At 47.1% G+C, this 27,109-nt stretch overlaps 1 protein-coding gene across 1 annotated transcript in view; it reads left to right on the forward strand.

Annotated features, from left to right (window-relative positions):
- The first annotated feature begins 360 nt into the window (after positions 1 to 360).
- The window catches only part of TMPRSS5 (transmembrane serine protease 5), a 223,795-nt gene continuing 197,046 nt past the window's right edge, over positions 361 to 27,109 (forward strand). The window contains exons 1-2 of the mRNA XM_073655271.1: positions 361 to 1,032; positions 1,492 to 1,588. Of these exons, the coding sequence (XP_073511372.1) occupies positions 994 to 1,032; positions 1,492 to 1,588 (136 nt within the window). The 5' untranslated portion in view covers positions 361 to 993. The remainder of the gene's footprint in view (positions 1,033 to 1,491; positions 1,589 to 27,109) is intronic.

The following is a 27,109-nucleotide window of genomic DNA, read 5'->3' on the forward strand; positions in this document are numbered from 1 at the left end:
GAAATATAGGATTTGTAGTAAAGCTTGATTTCCTCCAGGCAGGGTAATATTAGTAATATATCCCCATATAGTGCTCAGGGGTGGGCACAGCATGGGCCTGTGTGATTTGAAATGTCAGGGCTGAATTTCAGTCTGTCCGTCCCTGCTTTCGCTCTAACAGGGGCAGTCCACAGCTATCCTCGGCTGCTAGGAAGCCCTGGACTGTCACTCTGTTCTTTCCGACTCGTTTCTCCAGCAAATGTTTGCACAGTGCAGATGGAATTTAACCCTGTTTTCCTTTTGGACCTATGAATATGTGCTGAGTTACCCTGATTAACCCTTGCTGGAGAAACGCGTTGGAAAGCAAAGAGGGACAGTGCTGAGCTTCCTAGCAGCCAGGGATAGCTGTGGACTGCCCTAGTTATGGCGGGAGTCATGGGGACAAACCAGAGCTATTTTAGTGAGCAGCGCCCCTAGGATTACTTTTGTTTCTTTTTATCATCTGCTTTACTAAGTACTAGTTTTAGATTTTTGAGATTGCAGTTGCAATTAATTATAATATATTCCTATTAAATGTTATCTTTTAAATATACACACACGTGTTGATTTTTCTATACCATGCAAACAGCCCCTATAAATAAAAACAATTCTTTGAGATATGGATTACGCTTTTACGGATTGTTGAATTTGGAAATTGAGCGACTTTTCAGCAGTGGATAAACATAACAGGATCTGACACTGGCTCAGCTCAGCTCCTGACCCGAGGTAAAACAACAAACCTATTGAAACGAGCTCTGCTGATTTGGCTCTCTCGTATGACCAAATAACAGCCTGTTCTAGCTGACTGTGTAACAAGTGGTCGCCATTGAGAACCCTTCAATACTCAGCACCTGGGAGCAGCAAAATGCACTGTGACGCCACGATCCTCCTGTCTAATTACAAGGATGATTTTTATTACTAAGGGTGAAATATAAGAAAGTGTTTTGATGGTTGGATCTTGGACAAGAAGACAGAATGTGCCCCACATACATGGAAACGGACACAGGACATCAGGTACGTAGTTGGATGTGTTATGTGAATGTTAATAATCCTGTGCCCACGTATTACAGCATATGCCCATTAACATTGATCATGGGGATAATGGTAGATATTAATTAGTTTACATTCTTTTTTGCAAAATACAAAAGGGTTTACATACATACTAATATTTGTATGCAGGATCTTCTTCAATATCACAGGCAGCTCAGCTCTCCTGTTCTCAAAATTGCTGCTAAAGTAGGAGCTTGAGACCAGACCCATTCATCAGCCTCCTCCATTTGAAAATCGATCACATGAGAATAAAGCTTTTTTTTTAATTGGAGAGGAAGCTGATGATCAAATCTGGTCACCTGCTCCTCCAGACATTTTGAGGACACAAGAGCTGTGCAATCTGTCAGAAAGGAGGAGAATTTAGAAGCCCCTCTGCATTGTTTTCTATGGAGTCCAGTTAATGTGTTATGAATCTCCACATAGGCTCACAAGATGACCGCACATAGCAATACCCATGGACTAATGACTACTATCAAAATTAAAGAGGATCGACTTGAAGTGAGACAGTGCCAAGATACAGGTAAGAAAAAAGATTTGCATCAAATAAAAGATTAAACACTAAGAAAATTCTGACTATAACACACAACACACATTTTAGCCAACATCATCTGTATCGTCTAATTATAAATAGACATAATCATTAAGAATTGTACAATTATTTGCCAAGGATAATTGATAATTAAGTCTTTCACTGCCATGAACACATTAGATGTTACTCCGTGAAGAAAATTAGATTTAGAAGAACTTGGACAGTGGAAACCTTATGGTTAGGTTAGCCCCCTTCTTGCATTCCTTGTTGATTTCCCTCCCCCCATTTCTTACATTCCCAGAAATTACAAAAAATATTCTGATTAGGTGCAGAGATAATTAGAAATAAATAACCCTCTCCCGTAAAGTAAAAATAAGAAGACCAACACTAAATGTGTCAATGGAGGGAGCACCTATATTACCTGATTGGTAAAAAAAGGTGATAATATTAAGAAAAGTTCCTGTCCCCCACAGGGTCTACAGGAAAAGAATTGAAAATATCAGACCATGGTCGTTCTGCTGCCGCACTTTCTTTTTTTATTTAAGTGTAGGTTGCACATCAGTGTATGGAGCTTAAGTAGGATCCCACTCCTTATACACCAATATGAAAATAACAGTCGGCACTCAGTGGATCCATTGCAGTAAAGGTTTATTCTGATAATCCTTAGAAGAACAATTCTTAGACTCTACTATATGGACCATCCAAGAGCCGGGATGGCTTCTCAGTGTAGACTATCTGCACTTTGGCGGCTCTTTTTATGAACTGGATAATTTGGCTTTGCTCACCAAAAAGAGCTGGCTGTTTAGGATCCCAATTTTATCCCAGTGAGAGCTATTCAGAAACTTCAAGTGTCTCTCCTCGGCGGGCCACCTCCCAACATTCATAGAAGGGAGCCGAGTCTTTGTACTGGATCGATCACGACCGACTCTTCACTAATAGATTTAAAAAGAGGACACCAAGCAGAGGTTACCACAACACTTGTGCAGGCTATTTTATGCTTTAAAAAGTCTCATGTGTATTAAGACTCATGAGACTTCTGCACTGGAGCAACACAGTGGCGAGACCAGGCCCCTGTCCTCCTGTCTCCAGAATTCTTGCTCTTCTGTCATGACTGGCACACATGTCAGCAGAGGAGTGTAGAGATGCAGAGATACCCGAGCATGGTCTATGTGGCTCATGGCGGAGTTCTTGCCAGTGTCATGGGAGATGGCAGAGCAGATGTGCACTATATGTGAGTGCTTAGTGCCCGCAGTTACAGGTGCCATGGAGTCCAGCTAAGCCCAGGAACACCAGCTGGGTGGGAATGCTCCTACGCATCTGAAGGAAGAATGAGAGGACAATTAATGGAGGACACTGTAAGTAATATTATTCAGGGATAGGGTGATATAGAATCAAAGTGGGGAATAATGCACTGGAGGGGGAGATGAGACACTTGGGGATACAAGTGGAGGATGAGGCTATCCTGGAGTATACAGGTGGGGAGGTGGCAACATTAAGGAGAAAATAAGGCTTTGGTACCATCTTAGTCGAAAAAAAGGATGACTGCTCTCAGTAAGAGAAATATAATAATCTATTGGAAGTATTCCAGGGGTTTGATGGAAAAAGATTAGTGATGAGCAAGTGACGCGCCCCCCTGGGCCATGGGGTACTTGGTGCCGGGCCGGTCATTGCTAGGGGAGATGTCACAGTGGCGGTGACCCGGTCCGTGACCCAGGGCGGTCAATCAAAAGGGGAAATATTACAGGGGATTTACAGTTCTTATATACAGTTCGTATGAGGCTATATGGACCCGCCGCTGCGAAGCAGGTCCTCTGGAGCTGGTGTGAATGCAGCAGAGTTGGTTCAGCTCTCCACAGGAAGAGCTTAGCTCCAGGGCAGTGTAGATGTTGCTGTCATGGAAGTAGCACTTGTGGTGCTGTGTAGTGATGGCGCAGCAGTAATAATTGATAGAGACAGTCGGGTGCAGTCTTCCGGATTTACTCACACTTCTCACTTTTGCTCCCGGTTACAACTGCAGATCATAACTTCCCACGCCATGCTGCGTTCACCGGGCAGGGGCTCAGCCAACCCTCAGGAACCTCAGGAGTACATAACAGGACCCCCTTCTGTGTGTTCCTTCTGGCCGTCTCCCTGCACCTCACACCTAGTGTCCCAATCCAGTGACCGCAGACCTTGTCTTCTCTGTCCCCTGGGTCCTCTATGGCCACCTTCTTGGTGAGACAGATGTGGCTTGTGGCTGCAGTACCTGAAATACTGCAGCCTCCGGTTTCCTAGTTGAGGCTTAAAGAACCGGTCCCCTCTGTGCGACCTGACCCCTCCAGCTCCTGGCAGATTCAAGCGAACGGGTAACCTCCAGCACTACCCGTACCTCTGGGGTCCCTTCCACATTCCTGGAGCCTTTCTCCTGCTCCTCTCTCTCTTCAGTCTTGGGCCTCTCTGGCTAAGCCCTCCTCCTGAGCAGACCTCCTACAGAGCTCCTGCTCCTCTCACTGTAGTACTCTGACTGATCTGAACTCCCAAGTAGTGTTGAGCCACCCCCGTAGTGTTCGAGTTCGGTTCAGTTCGTCGAACACCCGTGTGTTCGCCGAACTGTTCGTCGAACTGTTCGTCGAACACCTTCGAACACCGTTAAAACCAATGGCAGGCAAACAAAAACACATAGAAACACATAGAAAACACCTTCAAAGGTGTCCAAAAGCTGACAAACTGCTCAGAAGACACAACTAACACATGGAAAAGTGACAAGTACATATAGTCATGAGAAAAGAAAAGAGGTGGAGAAGTAAAAGGAGGGGGAGACACAGATATAGGCATGTCATGCCCTTCTAAAATCCAAAAAGTGAGAAGCCGACACGGCCAGTCCGTTCCTGCCCGTGCCACCTCTGTGTCGCCGGGTTTGTGCCAGAGCCGCGGTGGACCCTGACGGCCAGCCCCCCTATCCCAATACTGGTGCCTGTCCGCCGGTGGGTCGAGGCCCCCCACGGTGGGGGGGGGGGTAACATCTGCAGAAGAAAGACCATCTTCCAGCCAAACTAAGATGTCGACTTCTTTTCGTGGACAATGTGATACGATCCCATTCTTACGGACACGCCCATCGCTACAAATTCTAAATGAGGCACAAAAACAGCAGGTGCTTCAACGGATATCAAGTGCTCCTTCAAGTGGGCTCTCCATCACCTCAATTTCAACATCACAAATACTCCAGTCCTCAGAGGTGTCACCCCAATCGCACTTGCTTCCTCACAGCTCCCAAGTCTCCAGCTGCCCGTCTGAGTATGGGTTAGCACAGATGGTTGAGTCTGCACAGCTGTTTACTCATACTATAGCCTGGGAAACGGAGGTCTGCTCCAGAGCTTCTGTTAATCCAGATGAGGAAATGATCTGATCTGATGCCCAGAATCTTTATAAGTCGGATCCAGGACCAGATGAAGAAGGTTCTGAGCATAATGTAGACCCTTGTTCCCAAACTGTAACTCCTGTTGGTGGAGACAATGATGAAGACGATGATGAGACTCAAATACCTGATTGGAGCGACAACTTGACTTTTCGGTCAGGGCAGGAAGAGGTTGGCTCTGAGGACGACGGGTGTGATAACACACAGGGTGATGATGACGAGGTTGGAGATCCCACTTACTGTCAACCCACAGTCAGCCAGTCGATGAGGTCAGCAGAGGAGGTGGAGGAGGATGTGACTAGCCCTGGGGATGGGGATGACTCGGTACCCGGGCATTTGCCTGGCCTTGGGGATGTCGCGGTGGTCGGCTCCCTGGCCCGTACCCTGGGGTCTCTCTTTAAAAGGGTGGATAATTGTTAATTTTATAAGAGTTCATGATGCCACCTGTGGTATCTGGTGACAAGCACCAGCGCTGCAGCAGCCCACTGAGGCCGATGATAAGGCAGCTCGATGGTATAGCTCCCCACAGGTGGACCTAGGTCTCAGGGCAGCGTATGCAGGGGGAATGCAGGACAGGCGAGACCCAGCTGGGTCAGAGCAAGAACGGGAATGGACACGGTAGTCACTTCAGTACCTTTTACTGGTGGAAATTCAGGCACATCCCGGAACACTGTAGGGTGAAGGGTGCATATCAGGATCCTCCCCAATGAGCGGGTGTAGGGCCTCCTGTTTCTTGCCTCTGCGTAGTAAGTTTCTGACCTGCCTGGAGCTAGTCCTAACTTTGTCTCTGTCCTGCGCTGGCTGACCTTGTGGTAGGGCCTTCTCTTGGAGTTCACGCTCCCAGTATGCGGGGCCTAAGTGTCTCCTGGCTCTGTTACATATCAGCACCTTAGCGATCCTGGGACTTGTAGTTCTCCAGGGATTCCGGTTATGCCTTACTGGGTCATAGAGATACCGGTAAGCTCGGATCCTGTGTCCGGTAAATGCTTCGGGGTGAGCTGGTTAAGCTCCTCTGCCCCTTATGTACTAACTCGCCACTCGCCTTCGGCCTACTCGGGCCCTCACTAGGCTATACACACTAACGGCAGCTTGCCGCGCTTCACTGATCTTACGGCACCGGCACACCTTAAGCTCTATCTGGGCTCCCTGAATCTAGCAAGCAGGAGACTCGCGCTCCACTGCTGAACTATTAACTGCGTTCTCTAGACTAGACTGAGCTCCACTGCAGACTGACCTCTCTTAGGCTTCTCTACTGCAGGAACTCTTCAGAGGAACTGAACTGCCTAGCTCCACCTTCCCTATTTATATCCCTAACGGGCTCCCTCTGCTGGTCTGAGGTGGAAGGTGGAGATGTGTGAATGTTTATGGGGGCCTCTTGTGGAGGATTCCATCAATGCACTCTTCTAGGATCTGTGATACCAAGCGCAGCGGGGCATCACAGATGCTATTGACGACGAGGTTAGGTTGCGCCTTCCTGAACAGAGACGGAGTACTGGAAGCACGTCAACAACTGCATCCTCAACCACAACTCTGCCTCAGACCACAAGTCGTAGTGGCTCTTCAGGTCACATGGGCTCTAAGCCTTGCATAGCCTGGGCATTTATTCAGATCGATAAGGATGACCCAACTCGTGTTATCTGTAATATTTGTCAGCAAAAGCTAAGTAGAGGCCAAAAAATCCATAGTTTGAGTACTTCATGCATGTACCGTCACATGGATATGAAGCATAAGTTGCAGTGGGAAGCTCACTGTGCTACAATGCGGCCTAGCCGGCTGGGCCATCCACAGTCTGCCCATCTTGTGCATCTGCAGCCTCTTCATCCTCTGTGACTGGGGGGACAGCAGTCACACATGTTTTTGGACGCAGACCTGCCACCTCTTTACCTGCAACAGCCAGTGTGATTGGTAGGTCGTCAGTTCATTGGGAAGTGGAAACACCTGCTAGTGTTGAGCGCTCTCCGACATCGAGAGCACCACCTTTGGATCAAGGCAACCTAACATGTCCGCCTGCATCTTCCTCACAGACCGGCAGTTTGCCGGGGACACCCTACTCAACACCGTCTAAGCACAACAGCCAGCCCTCGGTCCCTCAGATGTGGAAAAGTAAAAGACCATTTCCTCCTAGCCATGAGAAAGCTAAGAGGTTGAATTTCACCATCTGCAAGCTGTTGGCTACAGAAATGCTGCCTTTCCACCTGGAGGACACAGAGGATTTTCAAGACCTTATGTCCGTCACAGTGCCCCAGTACCAGATGCCCAGTCGGCACTACTTCTCAAAGAAAGGTGTGCCTGCGCTCCACTAGCATGTCGCACACAACATCACCGCTTCTTTGAGAAACTCTGTGTGTGACAGGGTGCACTTCACCACAGACACTTGGACGAGAAGGCATGGACAGGGGCGTTACATGTCGCTGACTGGGCACTGGGTAACTATGGTGACAGCAGGACAAGGGGCTGCTGTCCAAGTCTTACCGTCCCCACGAGTTGTACGTCAATCCTCTTTATCTCGAAGTTCCTCCACTGCTTCTGCCTCCTCAACCTCCTCTCGGTCCTCCACCTGCACCCAAAGCCTGTCTGGTAATGCCACCTGCTTTCTAACTGCGCAGAAGGAATCCTGCACACCTCCTTACTATGCTGGCAGCAGGGCTCAACGGCATCAGTGTTTACTTTGAAATGTCTGGGAAATGTGAGTCACACAGCTGAGGAGTTGTGGTCAGCTCTGGAGACCCAGTTTCATGAAAGGTTGTCTCCACTGGACCTGAAACCAGGGAAGGCCATGTGCGACAATGCTGCAAACCTGGGTGCGGCACTTCGCCGGGGCAATGTCACACACATGCCTTGTATGGCTCACGTGTTGAACCTGGTTGTCCAGCAATTTTTAGCTCACTATCCCGGACTAGATGGCCTTCTGCAGAGGGCACGGTCGCTGTGTGCTCACTTCCGCCGTTCGCATCCCGCAGTTCAACGACTTACATCTCTACAGAAGTCGTTGGGCCTGCCAGTTCACCGGCTGAAATGCGATGTGCCGACACGGTGGAATTCAACTCTGCACATGTTGCAGCGACTGTGGCAGCACCGACAAGCCCTGTTGCAATACGTTCTGACGTATAGCCTGGGCCAACGGGATCCAGAGGTGGGGCAAATCACGCTGCAGGAGTGGTCTCAGATCAGGGACCTATGAAGTTGACGCGCCCCCTGGGCCATGGGGTACCCTGAGCCGGGCCGGTAGACGCTGGGGGTTGTAGTCACTGTGGCGGTGACCCAGTCCGTGACCCAGGGCGGTCAATCCAAGGGTAATTTGTGTATATGGATTTTATAATGTCTGACTACGCCACCTGTGGAGTGCGGCCAAAGGGGCCGTCGCTGCGGAACAGTCCTCTGAAGCTGGTGGTTTTGCAGCAACGGTATTATTACTCACCACAGGAAGAGTGTAGCTTCAGGGCAGTGTGGGTGGATGATGGTGGTTGTAGTGCAGGGAGTCAGTAATGAACACAGAGTCCGTGTGATGCCGTCTCAAGATATTACTCACAGTTGTTGTAGTCCAGATTACAGGTACCAGAGCAATCTCCCCCGTCGTGCTGTGCATACTCAGTGAGGGGCTCAGTCTGCCCCCAGATAGCTCCGGAGTACTTAGCAGGACCCCCTTCTGTGTGTCCTTTCTCTGGCCTTCTCCCTGCACCTCACACCCAGTGACACTTCTATCCGGTATCCTCGGGCCTTGGCGGGTGACGTGTGTTCCGTCCCCTGGGTCCTATGTGGCTACCTTCTTAGTGAGACTGGTGTGGACTTTGGCCTGCAGTACATGAAATACAGCAGCCTCCGGTTTCTAGTTGAGCCTTGCTGTTTCTCCGCTAGTTGAGGGACCGGTTCCCCTTATCTGGCTTGACCCCTCTACCTCCTGGTAGCAGCGGGAGTACGGGTGGCCTTCTGCACGGCCCGTAGCCGTAGGGTCCCTTCGGTTCCTGGAGCCTTCCAGCTCCCACTCCTCTCTTCTCTCCTTCAGTCCTGGGCCTCCCAGGCTAGGCCCGCCTCCGGAGCAGAGCTCATGCCTAGTCTCTGCTCCTGTCACTTTTCCTCCTCTGTCTGGCTTGCTCTTTCTAAGATGGCTTCCTATTTATACTCTCCTTGTCATGTGCTCCCCTAAGCTGCTCCCCTAAGCACCCACTACATAGGACCCTCAAACCAGCTAGGGACCTGGGACTGTGCTCTCCCTTAGGAGCAATCTCGCCCTACCCCCACTGCGGGTATGTGTTGGATGCAGGAGTCAGGGTCCCGAGCCATACGCCTTCCTTACCTGAGGGTGAGATACCACACCTCTGGGTGAGATGCAGTAACTCTGTGGCGACTGAACCCTCAAGGGCGCCACACACCCTTCTGCACAGTTTTGAAATGGCGACGAAGATGTTTAGTGCTGACGACGATGCCATTATCAGCATGACTATTCCGGTGATTTACATGCTGCAGCACACATTAAACAGAATTCAGAGTCAGGTGGTGGGACAAGAGGAGGTGGAGGAAGTAGAGGAGGAGTCGTATGCGGAAGGGATAACATCTCCAAGGTCCAGACGGTTGGCAGCACCAAGGCGGCAGGCATGGGAGGGTGGGGGAGAGGGATTAACCAGGGCACATGGTAGCAGCCAAACTGTTGAGGAAGGTGCAGGAGCCGAGGAAGAAGTGGAGGACGAACTGGCGATGGGCATGGAAGACTCATCAGATGAGGGAGACCTTGATCACATTTCTGTTGTGCGAGGTTGGAGGGAGAGGGCAGAGGAAGGAAGCATGATTCTTACCTCGCTACCAACACAACAAGGACTTGGTACTTCTGGATGCGCAAGACACATGAGTGCCTTCTTGCTGCACTACCTGCAACATGACCCCCGGATTGTCAGAATTCGAAGTAATCCCGACTACTGGGTTGCCACACTCTTAGATCCCCGGTACAAAAGTATATTTGCCGAAATAATTCCTGCCATAAAAAGGTATTGACGAATGCAGGAGTATCTGCAGACGCTGTTGCAGAATCTTACATGTGCTTTTCCACAAAACACCAGTGGTGCACGTAGTGAATCTCACAGTTCTAACTTGCCAACGGTGGGACTGTCGAGTCTTCATCACTCAAACAGTAACAGTAACACAGTATCTGCTGGTAACAGCAATTTTGTGGAATCGTTTCACCACTTTTTTAGACCATCCTTTGCAAGGCCACAGGAGACAAGAAGTCTGACACATAGTCAATGCCTAGAGAGGATGGTACAGGAGAATCTCCAAGTGAACATCGAAGCCATGAATGTGTCACTGGACCCTTGCTCATTTTGGTATTCCAATCTGGAATAATCGCCGGAGCTCGCCACTCACGCCTTGGAGATCTTGTCATGCCATGCAGCCAGCGTTCTCTCTGAACGTGTGTTCAGCGCTGCTGGTGGTGTGCTGACAGATAAGCGCACGCGGCTGTCCACTGAGAATGTAGACAGACTCACGTTCATAAAGATGAACAAATCATGGATTCGCAAGGACATTTCTACCCCGTGTCATCCTTGGGAGACTAAAAGCTTGGGGATTTGGTAAAATCACCTCACCAACCGTTTTAAGCAACAGTGGGGCAATTGATGCCACTTAACCCTAGAACGCATGACCATAAAAATCTACACTTTCACATACCTGTGGCCCTTTAGGCCCGTGTGCAAATAACATGGAATAACTCAAACTCAAATGACAAACAACTATATACATGAAGAATACCTAGAGTTTCAAAATTCTAACTAAAGTAATCTTGCAGAAAATAGAAAACAATTAACTGGGCGGGCCTGCAAGGCCACAGGTATGTGTTCTAGGGTTAAGTGGTGTCTGTGCCACAATTTTGGGAGTCACCTTGCTGTGTCTTACGTGACGTTGGCATCGTCAATTCCAGGTGGGTTGGGTCGCACCCCCCCTTTTAACTGTAAGAAACTACATACACTATGGCTTGGGGTAACACAGATGGTTGAGTCTGAAGAGCTGTTTACTCAGAGGTCTGCTCCAAATCTTCAGTGTCTGCTAGTCAGCGTAGAATTTTTAACTGCATCTAGCCTGGGCAATACTTTGGGCGTAGTAGCCCAGCTGCGAAGCAAGCTGCACCGCCTGTGTATCTAATAAGAATTTTTAAATGAATCTAGCCTAGGCAGACTGTGGGGACCCCCAACCAAACCCAGACGCTCAGCCCCCCTACCGCCCCCCTTTCATGAACAATACAATAATGTAACTCTTACAACTGGATGGGTGAGGATCGGTCACAGCTTTATTAACTCTTTATACTCATTCCATTAGAAAGGCATTTTATTTCTAAAATAATTCAGCTTGTTTCAGCATGCCCTGGGTCCCCACTCCGGCAAGTTGGCCAACAAGTGTAAATCTCCAACATGTCCTTTCTATTTCCAGGCCACGGAGGATCCAGCGTACTCGTATGCAGGACTCTGACCCCCACCCATCACTCTTAACGCTTGTTCCACTCCGTCCTGGAGTCCTGACAGGAATATGTCCAGTAGTGTTGAGCCACCCCCGTAGTGTTCGAGTTCGGTTCGGTTCGTCGAACACCCGTGTGTTCGCCGAACTGTTCGTCGAACTGTTCGTCGAACACCTTCGAACACCGTTAAAACCAATGGCAGGCAAACAAAAACACATAGAAACACATAGAAAACACCTTCAAAGGTGTCCAAAAGCTGACAAACTGCTCAGAAGACACAACTAACACATGGAAAAGTGACAAGTACATATAGTCATGCGAAAAGAAAAGAGGTGGAGGAGTAAAAGGAGGGGGAGACACAGATATAGGCATGTCATGCCCTTCTAAAATCCAAAAAGTGAGAAGCCGAGACGGCCAGTCCGCTCCTGCCCGTGCCACCTCCGTGTCGCCGGGTTTGTGCCAGAGCCGCGGTGAACCCTGACGGCCAGCCCCCCTCTCCCAATACTGGTGCCTGTCCGCTGGTGGGTCGAGAGAGCCCCCCTGTGGTGGAGGCAGCTCTAAGCTTTTTAATTTAAATTGTCCCTCTAATTTGAATGAATACACTTTAAATCCATTTACAAGGATCTATTGGAGGGCAAGCCTCATGCCAGCAGCCGCGTAATTCCAGCTCCAGTAGCGTCCACTAAAGCTGCTGCAGTTAAAAAGCTTTTATAAGGATCGAGCTCGGCTGTCCACCGCAAGGCATCCTAGTGCCAGTCCCAGCCCCTATGCCTTGGGGTGCCTCCTGATGCTCTTCACTAAGTATCCCGTGGTCCCGAAGCATTTCCTTTGAAAAAATTAAGTGTCCAAACTACAGGTGGTGTAGCTTGCTTAACAGCCGGGATAATCCGCTGACTAGCAGACACTGCTACTAGGCACAAAGTATTTCCTGGGCTAGATGCAGGTAAAAATTTGTAAGTAGATACTCTCGTTGGATGCTGAGAAAGCATTCCATAGAGTCTCCTGGCACGCCATATATGATTCTCTTAAAAAGCTTGGGGTAGGGGTCTAGGGGACCCTTTTATAGCCAAAATCACGGCCCTGTATCACAATACGTCACCTAGGCTGAAGATAAATGGAACTGTAGCACCGAGGGCTCGGTTGCTACAGACGTATTACACCTCACCCAGAGGTGTGATATCTCACTCTCAGATAAGGATGGAGTGTGGATCAGGACCCGACACCTGCATGCATTACACCACATTGCCGTGGGGCAGGGCGACCAATATGCCCCTGAGATGGGCACGACAGTCCCTGTCCCTGGCTGGAGTGGGGGGAGGGAACACTGAGGAAGGGGAACCCTGCAGTGCAGGAGCAGGGAGGAAGCAGTTCCTGGGTGCATTGAGAAGGGAGTATAAAAGGTGGGCACCATCTTAGTTCAGTGCAGAGAAGTCTGAGCAGAAGTGGCAGGGAGCAGGGGCTCTGCATGAGCTCTGCTCCGGAGGCGGGCCTAGTAACAGAGGCCCAGGCCTGCAAGAGGGAGAAGGAAGGAAGAGGAGCGGAGAAGGCTCCAGGAACGAGGAATGAAGGGATCCCAGGGGTGCGGACGGGCGAGTCGCCACCGCACGCCCGAATCCACCTGCGTGGAGGGGTCAGGCCAAAGGGGGAGACCGGTCCCCGAACTAGTGGAGGCAGGAAACGACCCTCAGCTAGAAACCGGAGGCTCTGACATTTTATGTGGCGCAGCCCCTTGCTCCACCCGCTAGGAAGGCACCACATAGGGTCAGGGAAACTGGCGCCAAGTTTACCAAGAGGAGGCCCGAGGCAGCCGGACAGAAGTGTTGGTAAGAAAGGCCAGACAAAGGACACACAAAGGGGGTCCTGTGAAGCGCTCCAAAGTTATCTGGGAGTTGTCTGAGCCCCTCACCTGGTGAGCACAGTACGACGTGGGCAGCCGTTACCTGCAGACGTGGTCTGGATAATAAGAACTGTGAGTAAAGGACCTGAACTGCATCACTGACTCCGTGTCGTTACTGCTGCTGCCCTGCACCATCACCCCCATCCTCCGCATACACTGCCCTGAGGCTATACTCCTCCCGTGGGGAGTTATGCTACGCTCTGCTTCACCCACAACACCAGCCTTAGCGGTCTGCCCTGTAGCGGCGGTTCACTCTGACCGCAATCCACGGGTGGCGTAGTCGGACATTTAAACATCAAAACCACATAAATAGTTCCGCCACTGGTTTGACCGCCCTGAGCCACAGAACCGGATCGCCGCCACGAAGACTACAACCACCAGCATCCACCAAAAAGGGTCCGGCTCCGGGTGTCCCAAGGCCCAGGGGGTGCGTCAGAACATTTTCATCACCTTTCACAATCACCAATGGGACAAGGCAGGGATGTCCTCTGTCCCCTCTCTTATACATCCTAGTGACGGAGCACCTGCTCTCATCAATTCGCCATAACCCCAATATTAGGTGGATTGAGGTGGGAGGCACCGAGTACAAGTGCTCTCTATTTGCTGATGATGTCCTAGTATATATCACTCAATCACATATATCCATCCCTGCTGTTATGGCTGAAATAGATCACTTTGTTACATGGTAAAATTTTAAAATCAATGCAGCGAAGTCTGAGGCCCTCGATGTCTCCCTCCCTAAATCCATATAGGATTCCATCCAGTCCAACTTTCCCTTTGCCTGGCCCTCACAGGGTATCAAATACTTAGGAATTCCTATTCATAGAGACCTCTCCCATCTATGTTATCTTAATTTTGGGCCCTTTATTGAACAATTCCATACAGACCACGGTTGGCAAGTTAGAACTGTAAGATTCACTACGTGAACCACTGGTGTTTTGTGGAAAAGCACATGTACACCGCGTTCCAAATTATTATGCAAAAAGTGTTTAGGAGTGATAAGGGAAGAATTTGTTTGTTTGTCAGTTAAACTCATTGATGGTGATGTGTGTCAGGGCTCTTTATATCACTGTAAGCAATTGCAGACACCTGTGCTAATTAGTTTGGCAGGTGTGTCCAATGAAAGGCAAGACTACTTAAGAAGGCTCTCTCACATTATTAAGCAGCCTACATTTTCTGCCAAAATGGGAAAGAAAAAGGATGTGTCGGCTGCTGAGAAGCAACAAATTGTGGAGTGTTTAGGTCAAGGCATGACTACAATCAACATTGTGCGATGATCAGGATGAAGTGTCTTGGCAATCAAGAAGTATGTAGCTGATTCACAGTACACACGTGTGCGTGCTGATAAGGGCAAATTGAGGACTCTTTCCTACAGGCAATTACGTCAGGTTGAAACAGCAGCGGCAAAAAAGCCTTGTCATAGCAGCAGACAAGTTTTTGAAGCTGCTTGTGCCTCCAACGTCCTCCGAACAACAAGATGCAGGGTCCTTCAGAGGTTTGCAGCTGTGCATATGCCATCCTGTCGACCTCCTCTATCCACTTCACACAAGCAGAAACGGCTCCAGTGGGCCAAACATTACATGAAGACTGATTTCAAAACTGTTTTGTTCACGGATGAGTGCCGTGCAGCGCTCGATGGTCCAGATGAATGGAGTGGAGGATGGCTGGTTGATGGACACCCCACGCAAACACGGCTACAGCGCCAACAAGGAGGAGGTGGAGTAATGTTTTGGGCTGGAATCATGGGGAGAGAGATTGTCGGCCCCTTTAGGATCCCTGAAGGCGCTAAAGATGAACTCCATAATGTATGTGGATTTTCTCAAACAGCACTTCCTGCCATGGTTCAAGAAGAAGAACCGTGTATTTCACAGCAAGATCATTTTTCTGCATGATAATGCACCATCTCATGCTGCACATAAAACATCTGCATCTCTGGCTGATATGGGCATAAAAGGGGACAAACTTATGGTGTGACCCCCATGCTCCCCTGACCTCTACCCCATTCAGAACCTTTGGAGCATCATTAAAAGGAGTGTCTATGATGGCGGGAGGCAGTTCACATCTAAGCAACAGCTCTGGGAGGGTATTCTGTCCTCATGCAAAACAATTGAAGCAGAAACCATCCAAAACCTGACAAATTCAATGGACGAGAGAGTTCAGAAGCTCCTTTCGAACAAGGGGTCCTATGTGAAAATGTAACATCACCTAGAATAAAGTTTTGAGTTGAAAACTGTTTGATTTCAGTTTCTAACAACCTGCTAATGCTTATAATTTCAAAAATGACCATTTTTTTGGTCTTTATTAAAATGAAAAGGTTGATCGAAAAGTTTGGGGGATCTAAGAGTGTGGCAACCCAGTAGTCATGATTACTTCGAATTCTGACAATATGAGGGTCATGCTGCAGGTAGTGCAGCAAGAAGGCACTTATGTGTCTTGCGCATCTCGGAGCCCCAAAATTATTTTCCGGGCTAGATGCAGCTAAAAATTATTTTTAATTTTAAATCTGGTGAAGCTTATTATAGATGGCCTAATAGGATCAGTGCTGCACACTGCTACAAAGCCCAAATTATTTTCCAGTCAAGATACAGATAAACATGATTAGTAATTTGAAAGCTTAAAACGGTTGGTAGGGTGATTTTAACCAATCATCAAGCTTTTACTCTCCCCAGGATGACACAGGGGTAGAAAAGTCGTTTCGGATCCATGATTTGTTCATCTTTATGAACGTGAGTCTGTCTACATTATCAGTGGAGAGCCGCGTGCGCTTATCTGTCAGCACACCACCAGCAGCGCTGAACACACGTTCAGACAGAACGCTGGCTGCGGGGCATGACAAGATCTCCAAGGCGTAAGTGGCTAGCTCCGGCCATTTATCCAGATTGGAAGCCCAAAAAGAGCAAGGGTCCAGTGACACAGTCGTGGCTTCAATGTTTACTTGGAGATACTCCTGTACCATCGTCTCTAGGCGTTGACTATGTGTCAGACTTCTTGTCTCCTGTGGCCTTGCAAAGGATGGGCTAAAAAAGTGGTGAAATGATTCCGCAAAATTGATGTTACCAGCAGATACTGTGGTTCTGTTACGGTTTGAGTGCTGAACACTTGACGGTCCCACGGTTGGCAAGTTGGAACTGTGAGATTCACTACGTGCACCACTGGTATTTTGTGGAAAAGCACATGTAAGATTCTGCAACAGTCTCTGCTGATACTCCTGCATGCGTGCATCCCTTTCTATGGCAGGAATAATTTCTGCAAATTTTCTTTTGTACCGGGGATCTAACAGTGTGGCAACCCAGTAGTCAGGATTATTTCTAATTCTCACAATTCGAGGGTCATGTTGCAGGTAGTGCAGCAAGAAGGCACTCATGTGTGTTGCGCATCCAGGAGCACCAAGTCCCTGTTGTGTTGGTGGCGAGGTAGCAATCATGCTTCCTTCCTCTGTCCTCTCCCCCCAACCTCGCACAACAGAAATGTGATCAAGGTCTCCCTCATCTGATGAGTCTTCCATCAGTTCGTCCTCCACTTCTTCCTGGGCTCCTGCACCTTCCTCACTAGTTTGGCTGCTACCATGCGCCCTGGTAAAATCATCTCCCCCACCCTCACATGCCTGCCGCCTTGGTGCTGCCGACCGTCTGGACCTTGCAGATGTTAGCCCTTCCGCATACAACTCCTCCTCCTCTACTTCCTCCACCTCCTCTTGTGCCACCACCTGACTCCGAATTCTGTTTAACATGTGCTCCAGCATGTAAATCACCGGAATAGTCATGCTGATAATGGCATCGTCAGCACTAAACATCTTCGTCGCCATTTCAAAACTGTGCAGAAGGGTGCATAGGTCCCTGATCTGAGACCACTCCTCCAGCGTGATTTGCCCCACCTCTGAATCTCGTTGGCCCAGGCTATACGTCAGAACGTATTGCACCAGGGCTTGTCGGTGCTGCCACAGTCGCTGCAACATGTGCAGAGTTGAATTCCACCGGGTAGGCACATCGCATTTTAGCCGGTGAAGTGGCAGGCCCAACGACTTCTGTAGAGATGTAAGTCGCTGAGCTGCGGGATGCGAACGGCGGAAGTGAGCACACAGCGACCGTGCCCTCTGCAGAAGGCCATCTAGTCTGGGATAGTGGGCTAAAAATTGCTGGACAACCAGGTTCAACACGTGAGCCATACAAGGCACGTGTGTGACATTGCCCCGGCGAAGGGCCGCACCCAGGTTTGCAGCATTGTCGCACACGGCCTTCCCTGGTTTCAGGTCCAGTGGAGACAACCATTCATGAAATTGGTTCTCCAGAGCTGACCACAACTCCTCAGCTGTGTGACTCACATTTCCCAGACATTTCAATGTAAAAACCGCCTGATGACGTTGAGCCCTACTGCCAGCATAGTAAGGAGGTGTGCAGGATCCCTTCTGCGCAGTTAGAAAGCTTGTGGCATGACCAGACAGGCTTTGGGTGCAGGTGGAAGACCGAGAGGAGGTTGAGGAGGCAGAAGCAGTGGAGGAAAAATGACATAAAGAGGATTGACGCACAATTCGTGGGGACGGCAAGACTTGGACAGCAGCCCCTTGTCCTGCTGTCACCATAGTTACCCAGTGCCCAGTCAGCGACATGTAACGCCCCTGTCCATGCCTACTCGTCCAAGTGTCTGTGGTGAAATGCACCCTGTCACACACAGAGTTTCTCAAAGAAGCGGTGATGTTGTGTGCGACATGCTGGTGGAGCGCAGGCACACCTTTCTTTGAGAAGTAGTGCCGACTGGGCATCTGGTACTGGGGCACTGCGACGGACATAAGGTCTCGAAAATCCTCTGTGTCCACCAGGCGGAAAGGCAGCATTTCTGTAGCCAAGAGCTTGCAGATGGTGAAATTCAACCTCTTAGCTTTCTCATGGCTAGGAGGAAATGGTCTTTTACTTGTCCACATCTGAGGGACCGAGGGCTGGCTATTGTGCTTAGACGGGGTTGATAAGGGTGTCCCCGGCAAACTGCCGGTCTGTGAGGAAGATGCAGGCGGACATGTTAGGTTGCCTTGATCCAAAGGTGGTGCTATCGATGTCGGACAGCGCTCAAGACCAGCTGGTGTTACCACCTCCAAAGAAAATGATGACCTGCCAATCACGCTGGCTGTTGCGGGTAAAGAGGTGGCAGGTCTGCGTCCCAAAACAGGTGTGACTGCTGTCCCCCCAGTCACAGAGGATGAAGAGGCCGCGGATGCACAAGATATGGCAGACGGTGGTTGGCCCGGCCGGCTAGACCGCATTGTAGCACACTGAGCTTCCCACTGCAACTTATGCTTCATGTCCATGTGCCGGTTCATGCATGAAGTACTCAAACTATGTATTTTTTGGCCTCTACTTAGCTTTTGCTGACAAATGTTACAGATAACACGAGTTGGGTCATCTTTATCGATCTGAAAAAATGCCCAGGCTATGCAAGGCTTAGCACCCATGCGACCTGAAGAGCCACCACGACTTGTGGTGAGAGGCAGAGTTGTGTTTGAGGATGCAGTTGTTGACGTGCTTCCAGTACTACGTCTCTGTCCAGGAAGGCGCAACCTGACCTCGTCGTCACTAGCATCTTCCTCCACCTCCTCTGCTGACCTCATCTCTTGGCTGACTGTGGGTTGACAGTAAGTGGGATCTCCGACCTCATCATCATCACCCTGTGCGTTATCACACCCGTCGTCCTCAGAGCCAACCTGTTCCTGCCCTGACAAAAAACTAAAGTTGTCGCTCCAATCAGGTATTTGAGTCTTATCATCGTCTTCCTCATTGTCTCCACCAACAGGAGTTACAGTTTGGGAATGAGGGTCTACATTATGGTCAGAACCTTCTGCGTCTGGTCCTGGATCCGACTCATAAAGATTCTGGGCATCAGTGCAGATCATTTCCTCATCTGGATTCACAGAAGCGCTGGAGTCGACCTCTGATTCCCAGGCTATAGTATGAGTAAACAGCTCTGCAGACTCAACCATCTGTTCTACCTCATACTCAGACGGGCAGCTGGAGATTTGGGAGCTGTGAGGAAGCAAGTGCGATTTGGGTGACACCTTTGAGGACTGGAGTATTTGTGATGTTGAAGTTGATGTGGAGGAGAGCCCACTTAAAGGAGCACTTGATATTCGTTGAAGCACCTGCTGTTTTTGTGCCTCATCTGGAATTTGTAGCGATTGGCGTGGCCGTAAGAAAGGGATCTTATCACATTGTCCGCTAAAAGAAGTAGACATTTTAGTTTGGCTGGAAGATGGTCTTTCTTCTGCACCTACCCCACGGACACAACCTTTTTTCCCCTTCCCAACACGCCTATTCCCCTTTCCACCAGCAGCAGGCCTTTTTCCACTCATTTTGGTGGTTAACTAATTCACAACTCTGGAGTTGTTTGCACAAAAAAACAATGGATGGTAACCGAGCAGAGCTGAGTGGCCAAACTGTGGTATTAGGCCAAAACTATTGGCTGGGTTAGATGCAGAAAAAAATTATTTTTAATTTGCAACCTGATGGAGGTCAGTATAGATGGACTAATAGACCAAGTCCCACACACCGCTAGAAGCCCAAATATTTTTTCAGAGCTAGATGCAGAAAATTTTTTTATTCAATTTGCAACCTGATGAAGGTCAGTATAGATGGACTAATAGACCAAGTCCCACACACTGCTAGAAGCCCAAATATTTTTTCAGAGCTAGATGCAGAAAAAAATTATTTTTAATTTGCAACCTGATGGAGGTCAGTATAGATGGACTAATAGACCAAGTCCCACACACCGCTAGAAGCCCAAATATTTTTTCAGAGCTAGATGCAGAAAAAAATTATATTCAATTTGCAACCTGCTGGAGGTCAGTATAGAAGGACTAATAGAACAAGTCCCACACACTGCTAGAAGCCCAAATATTTTTTCAGAGCTAAATGAAGAAAAAAATTATTTTTAATTTGCAACCTGATGGAGGTCAGTATAGATGGACTAATAGACCAAGTCCCACACACTGCTAGAAGCCCAAATATTTTTTCAGAGCTAGATGCAGAAAAAAAATATTTTTAATTTGCAACCTGATGGAGGTCAGTATAGATGGACTAATAGACCAAGTCCCACACACTGCTAGAAGCCCAAATATTTTTTCAGAGCTAGATGCAGAAAAAAATTATATTCAGTTTGCAACCTGATGGAGGTCAGTATAGATGGACTAATAGAATGATGCTATGCCCAAAAGATTTTACTTCACTAGGTGCAGTAAAAAAATTGGTATTCTATACACAGGTGGTATATCTTGCAACACAGATAGGCTACTCCACTGACTAACACACTCTGCAATAGGCCAAAAAGGATTAGCTTTGCTAGATTCAGCCAAATGCTGTGAAAAAAACTTGCACAGCACTGGCACAGACCTGCCTGGCAAAAACTGATAGGAACTGATGTAACCTAGTCCTGAAAAGGACTCCAATTACAATTAGTCTTTACTCCCACAATCTATCTATTTAAGAGCACAGACCTGCCTGATAAAAGTCGTAGGAAATGCTGTAACCTAGTCCTTAAAAGGACTGCAATCACAACTATTCCCTACTCCCAAGCTATCTGTATATTTGTGCGAAAATTGGCTTGAAATTAACAAGGTATAGCGCACACAGCAACAGCGGTGCCGTCTAACACGCAGCTGCAGCAGTGAGAAAATGGTGGCGACGGGGAAAATGGCTTGGTCTTATAGGGCAAGGACATGTGACATACACTGCCAATCACACATGCCCTTGCTTGTGTGAAAAAAAGCACTTCGCTCCGTGTGTGCGCTGCTGATAGGCTGACAGATTGCACCTCCCCACTGCAAATGCGGGAAAGAGAAAAAAAAATGGAGATCTTCATTGTTCCTGCAGAGATCCATCCCCTGCCCCTCCCCCCGCCCCGCTGTACACTCAAACTGCGTATTAACATTAATTTTCATCATTACTGAGAAAAAATCCAGTTATGATTTTGGTGCACGAACAGTTATCGAACATAACCTCGAACAGCCGAATTTTTCTCAAATTGTTCGTGTTCGCCGACCGGCTCGAACACCGCCCAAAACAGCTCGAATTTGAGATTGGCGAACAGTTCGAGTAGAACAACGCTCATCTCTAATGTCCAGTCCAATATCTATTAAGTGAACACCGTCGGGCCGTATGAGGCCTGCTTTATCTCCTTCCAGTTGTCGGTGTCGTATCACTACACCGCCTCTGTCTCTTCTAAATTTTGCCATCCGAATATTTATTACCCGCCTTGTCCATTCGATGGCCGTGATGTCTCGCGCACCTTGCCATACCGCTATCGGCACAATCTCTGACCATACTATAGCTAATTTTGTGAAAAATTCTCTGAAGAGCTCAGTGTCTAGTTTCATTATTGCCATTAGTTATGCGCTCTTGTGATGACCTAGGTTGTTTCCCCCGGCCTGTATAACTAAGATGACCGGACCTCTTGCCTCTCTCCCTACCTTGATTACCTCCATTAGTACCTGTGGCCATAGCAGGCCTCTAATACCTCTCCAGTTGAAATATGTGTTATGAAACTCTAATTTCCTCCCGCCTGGGCGGACTTTCGCCCTTTTTTGTGCCCAATATATATACGAGTGGCCTATCACTCACACTGTTGGCTTAGCGTCACCTGTAAAAGAAACAAACCACGTTAGAATAACAAGTCCGGTCTTATGTATCTCGCCAAACACGTGGATCGCCATCTCCCTAACCTCTGAACTTCCGTTTCTGACAGTCCTGCTCTTGCTGCTTCCGTGGCCACACCTATGCGGAATGAGTGTGTCCCGTAATCTTTGGGGTGGTTCCCTGCCGATGTTATGCATTTATTAAATATAGCTTGGAACAGGTATCTTGATAATGGCGTTCCATCAATGTGTGATAGGAAGAAATTATTTTGTGATCTAATGGTTAGATATGTTTTTACTATTGTTACCCGACTCAGTGTACCGTTTGTGGGTTGTAGAAGTACCCAAGTACCCCTGCCCGCTGGAACCGTTTTCGATTGGTGTATGCGTAGACGTATTGCATTATTGGCTATGACTACGTCCTGGTGTAATAAGCCTCCACTGGTGGTAATTTTGGATTGAGGGACTAATTCGCTTATACATAGCGCCCCGAAGAAGGCGATCACAAATGCAGTAGACATTAGTGTTGCTTCAAATTGTGAGTGTCATGTTAATGGTGTTAGGGATATGATGTGAGAAATCAGTTTTAGTGACACGGGACGGGACGTCTACATTCCTGACTTGGCTGACCCCTTTTCCACCCTTTTATGGATTGTCTGATGAAGAATCTTTGTCACATCTCCCCAATTCAGTAGTTGGAAGTGAAATGCTACTCCGGTGAGACACCGCTGCGCTGACGCTCCTGATATGCCCCTCATCATTAGCTGGTGGAGAAATTCTATGGTGACTTGTGATCTGGCTTGTTCGCATTGGTCAACCCGTCTGCCTGCTACTAGTCGTGTCCACTCTTCCCATGCCTTAGCGTATGCTTGCCACGTTGACGGGGCAACTGACGCTCTGATTAATGGCATCAACTATTCGCCACTAGATCCCATAGGGAGGGTGGGCAACTGTTGCCCGATGGGTGGGCGTTGTGGAAGAGCTCTGTGAAAATCTGCCAATTGAATTGTTATAAAGCGTTAGCAGCAGCTTTATACCCCTCAGCATAGTGGCTAGCGCGGACCCATACATTGTGTTTTAGGCACAGGAATGCTAGCCTGCGTAGTAGGCCTAGCACTGGGAGAGACGATGATGCCATCTTATTAATGCAGTGCGCTAGGCTGGTGTTTTGTGTTATGAAGCGTATATTTTTGTTAGCCAGGCGCGCGCCCCATATTTCTATTGCTACCACTATTGGGAAAAATTATTTTCAGGGCTAGATGCAGCTAAATATTATTATTAATTTCAAAGCTGGTGGAGCTTGGTATAGATGGCCTAATACAATGAGTCCCACAGACTGCTAGAAGCCCAAATATTTTTTCAGAGCTAGATGCAGATAAAAATTATTTTTAATTTGCAACCTGATGGAGGTCAGTATAGATGAACTAATAGACCCAGTCCCACACACTGCTAGAAGCCCAAATATTTTTTCAGAGCTAGATGCAGAAAAAAATTATATTCAATTTGCAGCCTATTATAGAATTTTGGATAACTAGAGGAGGAAGACATGTGAAGACTCAAACTTCAAGGTTAGATTTTAGAAAGGCAGATTTTAAGAGACTCAGAAAGAGAATAGGAGGGATCCAGTGGCTGGATGTCCTTAAGGACAAAAATGTCCAGGAAGGATGGGAAATTTTTAAAAATGAGATTCTCAAAGCACAATCGTTAACAATCCCGAAAAGTAGGAAGAATGGGAAGCATTTAAGGAAACCAGGATGGATGAACACAGAACTTAAACACATGCTAAAAAGAAAGAATGAAATGTTTATTAAATGGAAAGAGGGAGGCATATCTAAAGAAGATTATAATGCAGTCTGCAAATCCTGCAGGGCACGTATCAGGTTAGCTAAAGCTGACAATGAATTAAGGCTTGCAAGAGATGTCAAAAGCAATAAAAAAGGATTTTGGGGGTATGTCAAAAGTAAAAGAAAAGTCAAAGATGCTATAGGATTTTTACAGGATGAAAATGGAGAAATGGTAAGAGAGGATGTTGAGAAGGCCGAACTTTTTAATTCTATTTTGCATCTGTTTTCTCTCAGAAAGAAAATGTAACATCAACTGATCTTCACTGTCCTTTTAAAGGAATAGAGGAATCCAAGTTATCTGTAAACAGAAAGATTGTGAGGGAATATTTAGCTAACATAAATGAGTTCAAGTCTCCAGGTCCAGATGAATTACACCCCAGAGTACTGAAGGAGATCGTAGAAGAAATTTTAGAACCACTCTCCATAATCTTTGAAAATTCTTGGAGAACAGGAGAAGTCCCAGAAGACTGGAGAAGAGCAAATGTTGTTCCTATCTTCAAAAAGGGGAAGAAGGTGGACCCAGGGAACTATAGGCCGGTGAGTCTGACTTCTATACCAGGAAAGATCTTTGAACAAATTATTAAACAACATGTATGTAAGTACATGGATAAGAATGAAGTGATTAACCAGAGTCAGCATGGGTTTGTAACTAACAAGTCATGTCAGACTAACTTAATTTCCTTCTATGACAGAATCACTGACTGGGTGGATCAGGGAAATGCTGTAGATATAGTATATCTTGACTTCAGCAAAGCATTTGACAAAGTATCTCACACCATCCTTATTGAAAAAATGACCAAGTATGCAATGGACCAGGCAACTGTTAGGTGGATTCATAACTGGCTTAGTGATCGGACTCAAAGGGTAGTTGTAAATGGCTTCACATCCAGCTGGATGAATGTCTCAAGTGGGGTACCACAGGGCTCCGTCCTGGGACCTGTATTGTTCAACATCTTTATCAATGATTTAGATGAAGGAATTGAGGGTAAACTGATTAAATTTGCTGATGATACAAAGCTAAGAGGGATAGCTAATACTAGAGAAGAGAGAGAGAGGATTCAAAAAGACCTAAATAAACTGGAGCAGTGGGCAGCAACCAACAGAATGGTTTTTAACAGGGAAAAATGCAAAGTACTACATCTGGGCAATAAAAATGAAAAAAGCATATACAGAATGGGAGGAATAGAGCTAAGCAACAGTACATGTGAAAAAGACTTAGGTATACTAATAGATCATAGACTGAACATGAGTCAACAGTGTGATGCAGCAGCAAAAAAGGCAAATACAATTCTGGGATGTATTAACAGAAGCATACAGTCTAGATCACGTGAAGTCATTATCGGTCTTTACTCCTCTTTGGTCAGACCTCATCTGGAATACTGTGTACAGTTTTGGGCACCACATTTTAAAAAAGACATAGACAAACTGGAGCAAGTTCAGAGAAGAGCGACCAGAATGGTGACTGGTCTGCAAACCATGTCCTATGAGGAACGGTTGCAGGATTTGGGAATGTTTAGCTTGCAAAAAAGAAGACTGAGAGGAGACTTAATAGCTGTCTACAAATATGTCAAGGGCTGTCACATTGTAGAAGGATCATCTTTATTCTCATTTGCACAAGGAAAGACTAGAAGCAATGGGATGAAACTAAATGGGAGGAGACACAGATTAGATATTAGAAAAAACTTTTTGACAGTTAGAGTGATTAATGAGTGGAACAGGCTGCCACGAGAGGTGGTGAGTTCCCCTTCAATGGACGTCTTCAAACAGAGGCTGGACAGACATCTGTCTGAGATGATCTAGTGAATCCTGCTTTGAGCAGGGGGTTGGACCAGATGACCCAGGAGGTCCCTTCCAACTCTACCATTCTATGATTCTATGATTCTATGTTGGAGGTCAGTATAGATGGACTAATAGAACAAGTCCCACTCACTGCTAGAAGCCCAAATATTTTTTCAGAGCTAGATGCAGAAAAAAATGATATTCAGTTTGCAACCTGATGGAGGTCAGTATAGATGGACTAATAGAACAAGTCCCACACACAGCTAGAAGCCCAAATATTTTTTCAGAGCTAGATGCAGATAAAAATTATTTTTAATTTGCAACCTGATGGCGATCAGTATAGATGGACTAATAGACCAAGTCCCACACACTGCTAGAAGCCCAAACATTTTTTCAGAAGTAGATGCCGAAAAAAATGATATTCAATTTGCAACCTGATGGAGGTCAGTATAGATGGACTAATAGAACAAGTCCCACACACTGCTAGAAGCCCAAATATTTTTTCAGAGCAAGATGCAGAATAAAATTATATTGAATTTGCAACCTGGTGTAGGTTAGTATAGATGGACTAATAGAACAAGTCCCACACACTGCTAGAAGCCCAAATATTTTTTCAGAGCTAGATGCAGATAAAAATGATATTCAATTTGCAACCTGATGGAGGTCAGTATAGATGGACTAATAGACCAAGTCCCACACACTGCTAGAAGCCCAAATACTTTTTCAGAGCTAGATGCAGATAAAAATTATTTTTAATTTGCAACCTGATGGAGATCAGTATAGATGGACTAATAGACCAAGTCCCACACACTGCTAGAAGCCCAAATATTTTTTCAGAGCTAGATGCAGATAAAAATTATTTTTAATTTGCAACCTGATGGAGTTCAGTGTAGATGGACTAATAGACCAAGTCCCACACACTGCTAGAAGCCCAAATATTTTTTCAGAAGTAGATGCAGAAAAAAATTATATTCAATTTGCAACCTGATGGAGGTCAGTATAGATGGACTAATAGAACAAGTCCCAAACACTGCTAGAAGCCCAAATTTTTTTTCTGAGGTAGATGCAGAAAAAAATGATATTCAGTTTGCAACCTGATGGAGGTCAGTATAGATGGACTAATAGAACAAGTCCCACACACAGCTAGAAGCCCAAATATTTTTTCAGAGCTAGATGCAGATAAAAATTATTTTTAATTTGCAACCTGATGGAGATCAGTATAGATGGACTAATAGACCAAGTCCCACACACTGCTAGAAGCCCAAACATTTTTTCAGAAGTAGATGCAGAAAAAAATGATATTCAATTTGCAACCTGATGGAGGTCAGTATAGATGGACTAATAGAACAAGTCCCACACACTGCTAGAAGGCCAAATATTTTTTCAGAGCTAGATGCAGATAAAAAGTATTTTTAATTTGCAACCTGATGGAGATCAGTATAGATGGACTAACAGACCAAGTCGCACACACTGCTAGAAGCCCAAACATTTTTTCAGAAGTAGATGCAGAAAAAAATGATATTCAATTTGCAACCTGATGGAGGT

This window comes from Phyllobates terribilis, unplaced genomic scaffold (assembly GCF_046119375.1).
Source record: "Phyllobates terribilis strain yellow unplaced genomic scaffold, ASM4611937v1 Scaffold_12__6_contigs__length_324123572, whole genome shotgun sequence".
Classification (NCBI taxonomy): Eukaryota; Metazoa; Chordata; class Amphibia; order Anura; family Dendrobatidae; genus Phyllobates; species Phyllobates terribilis.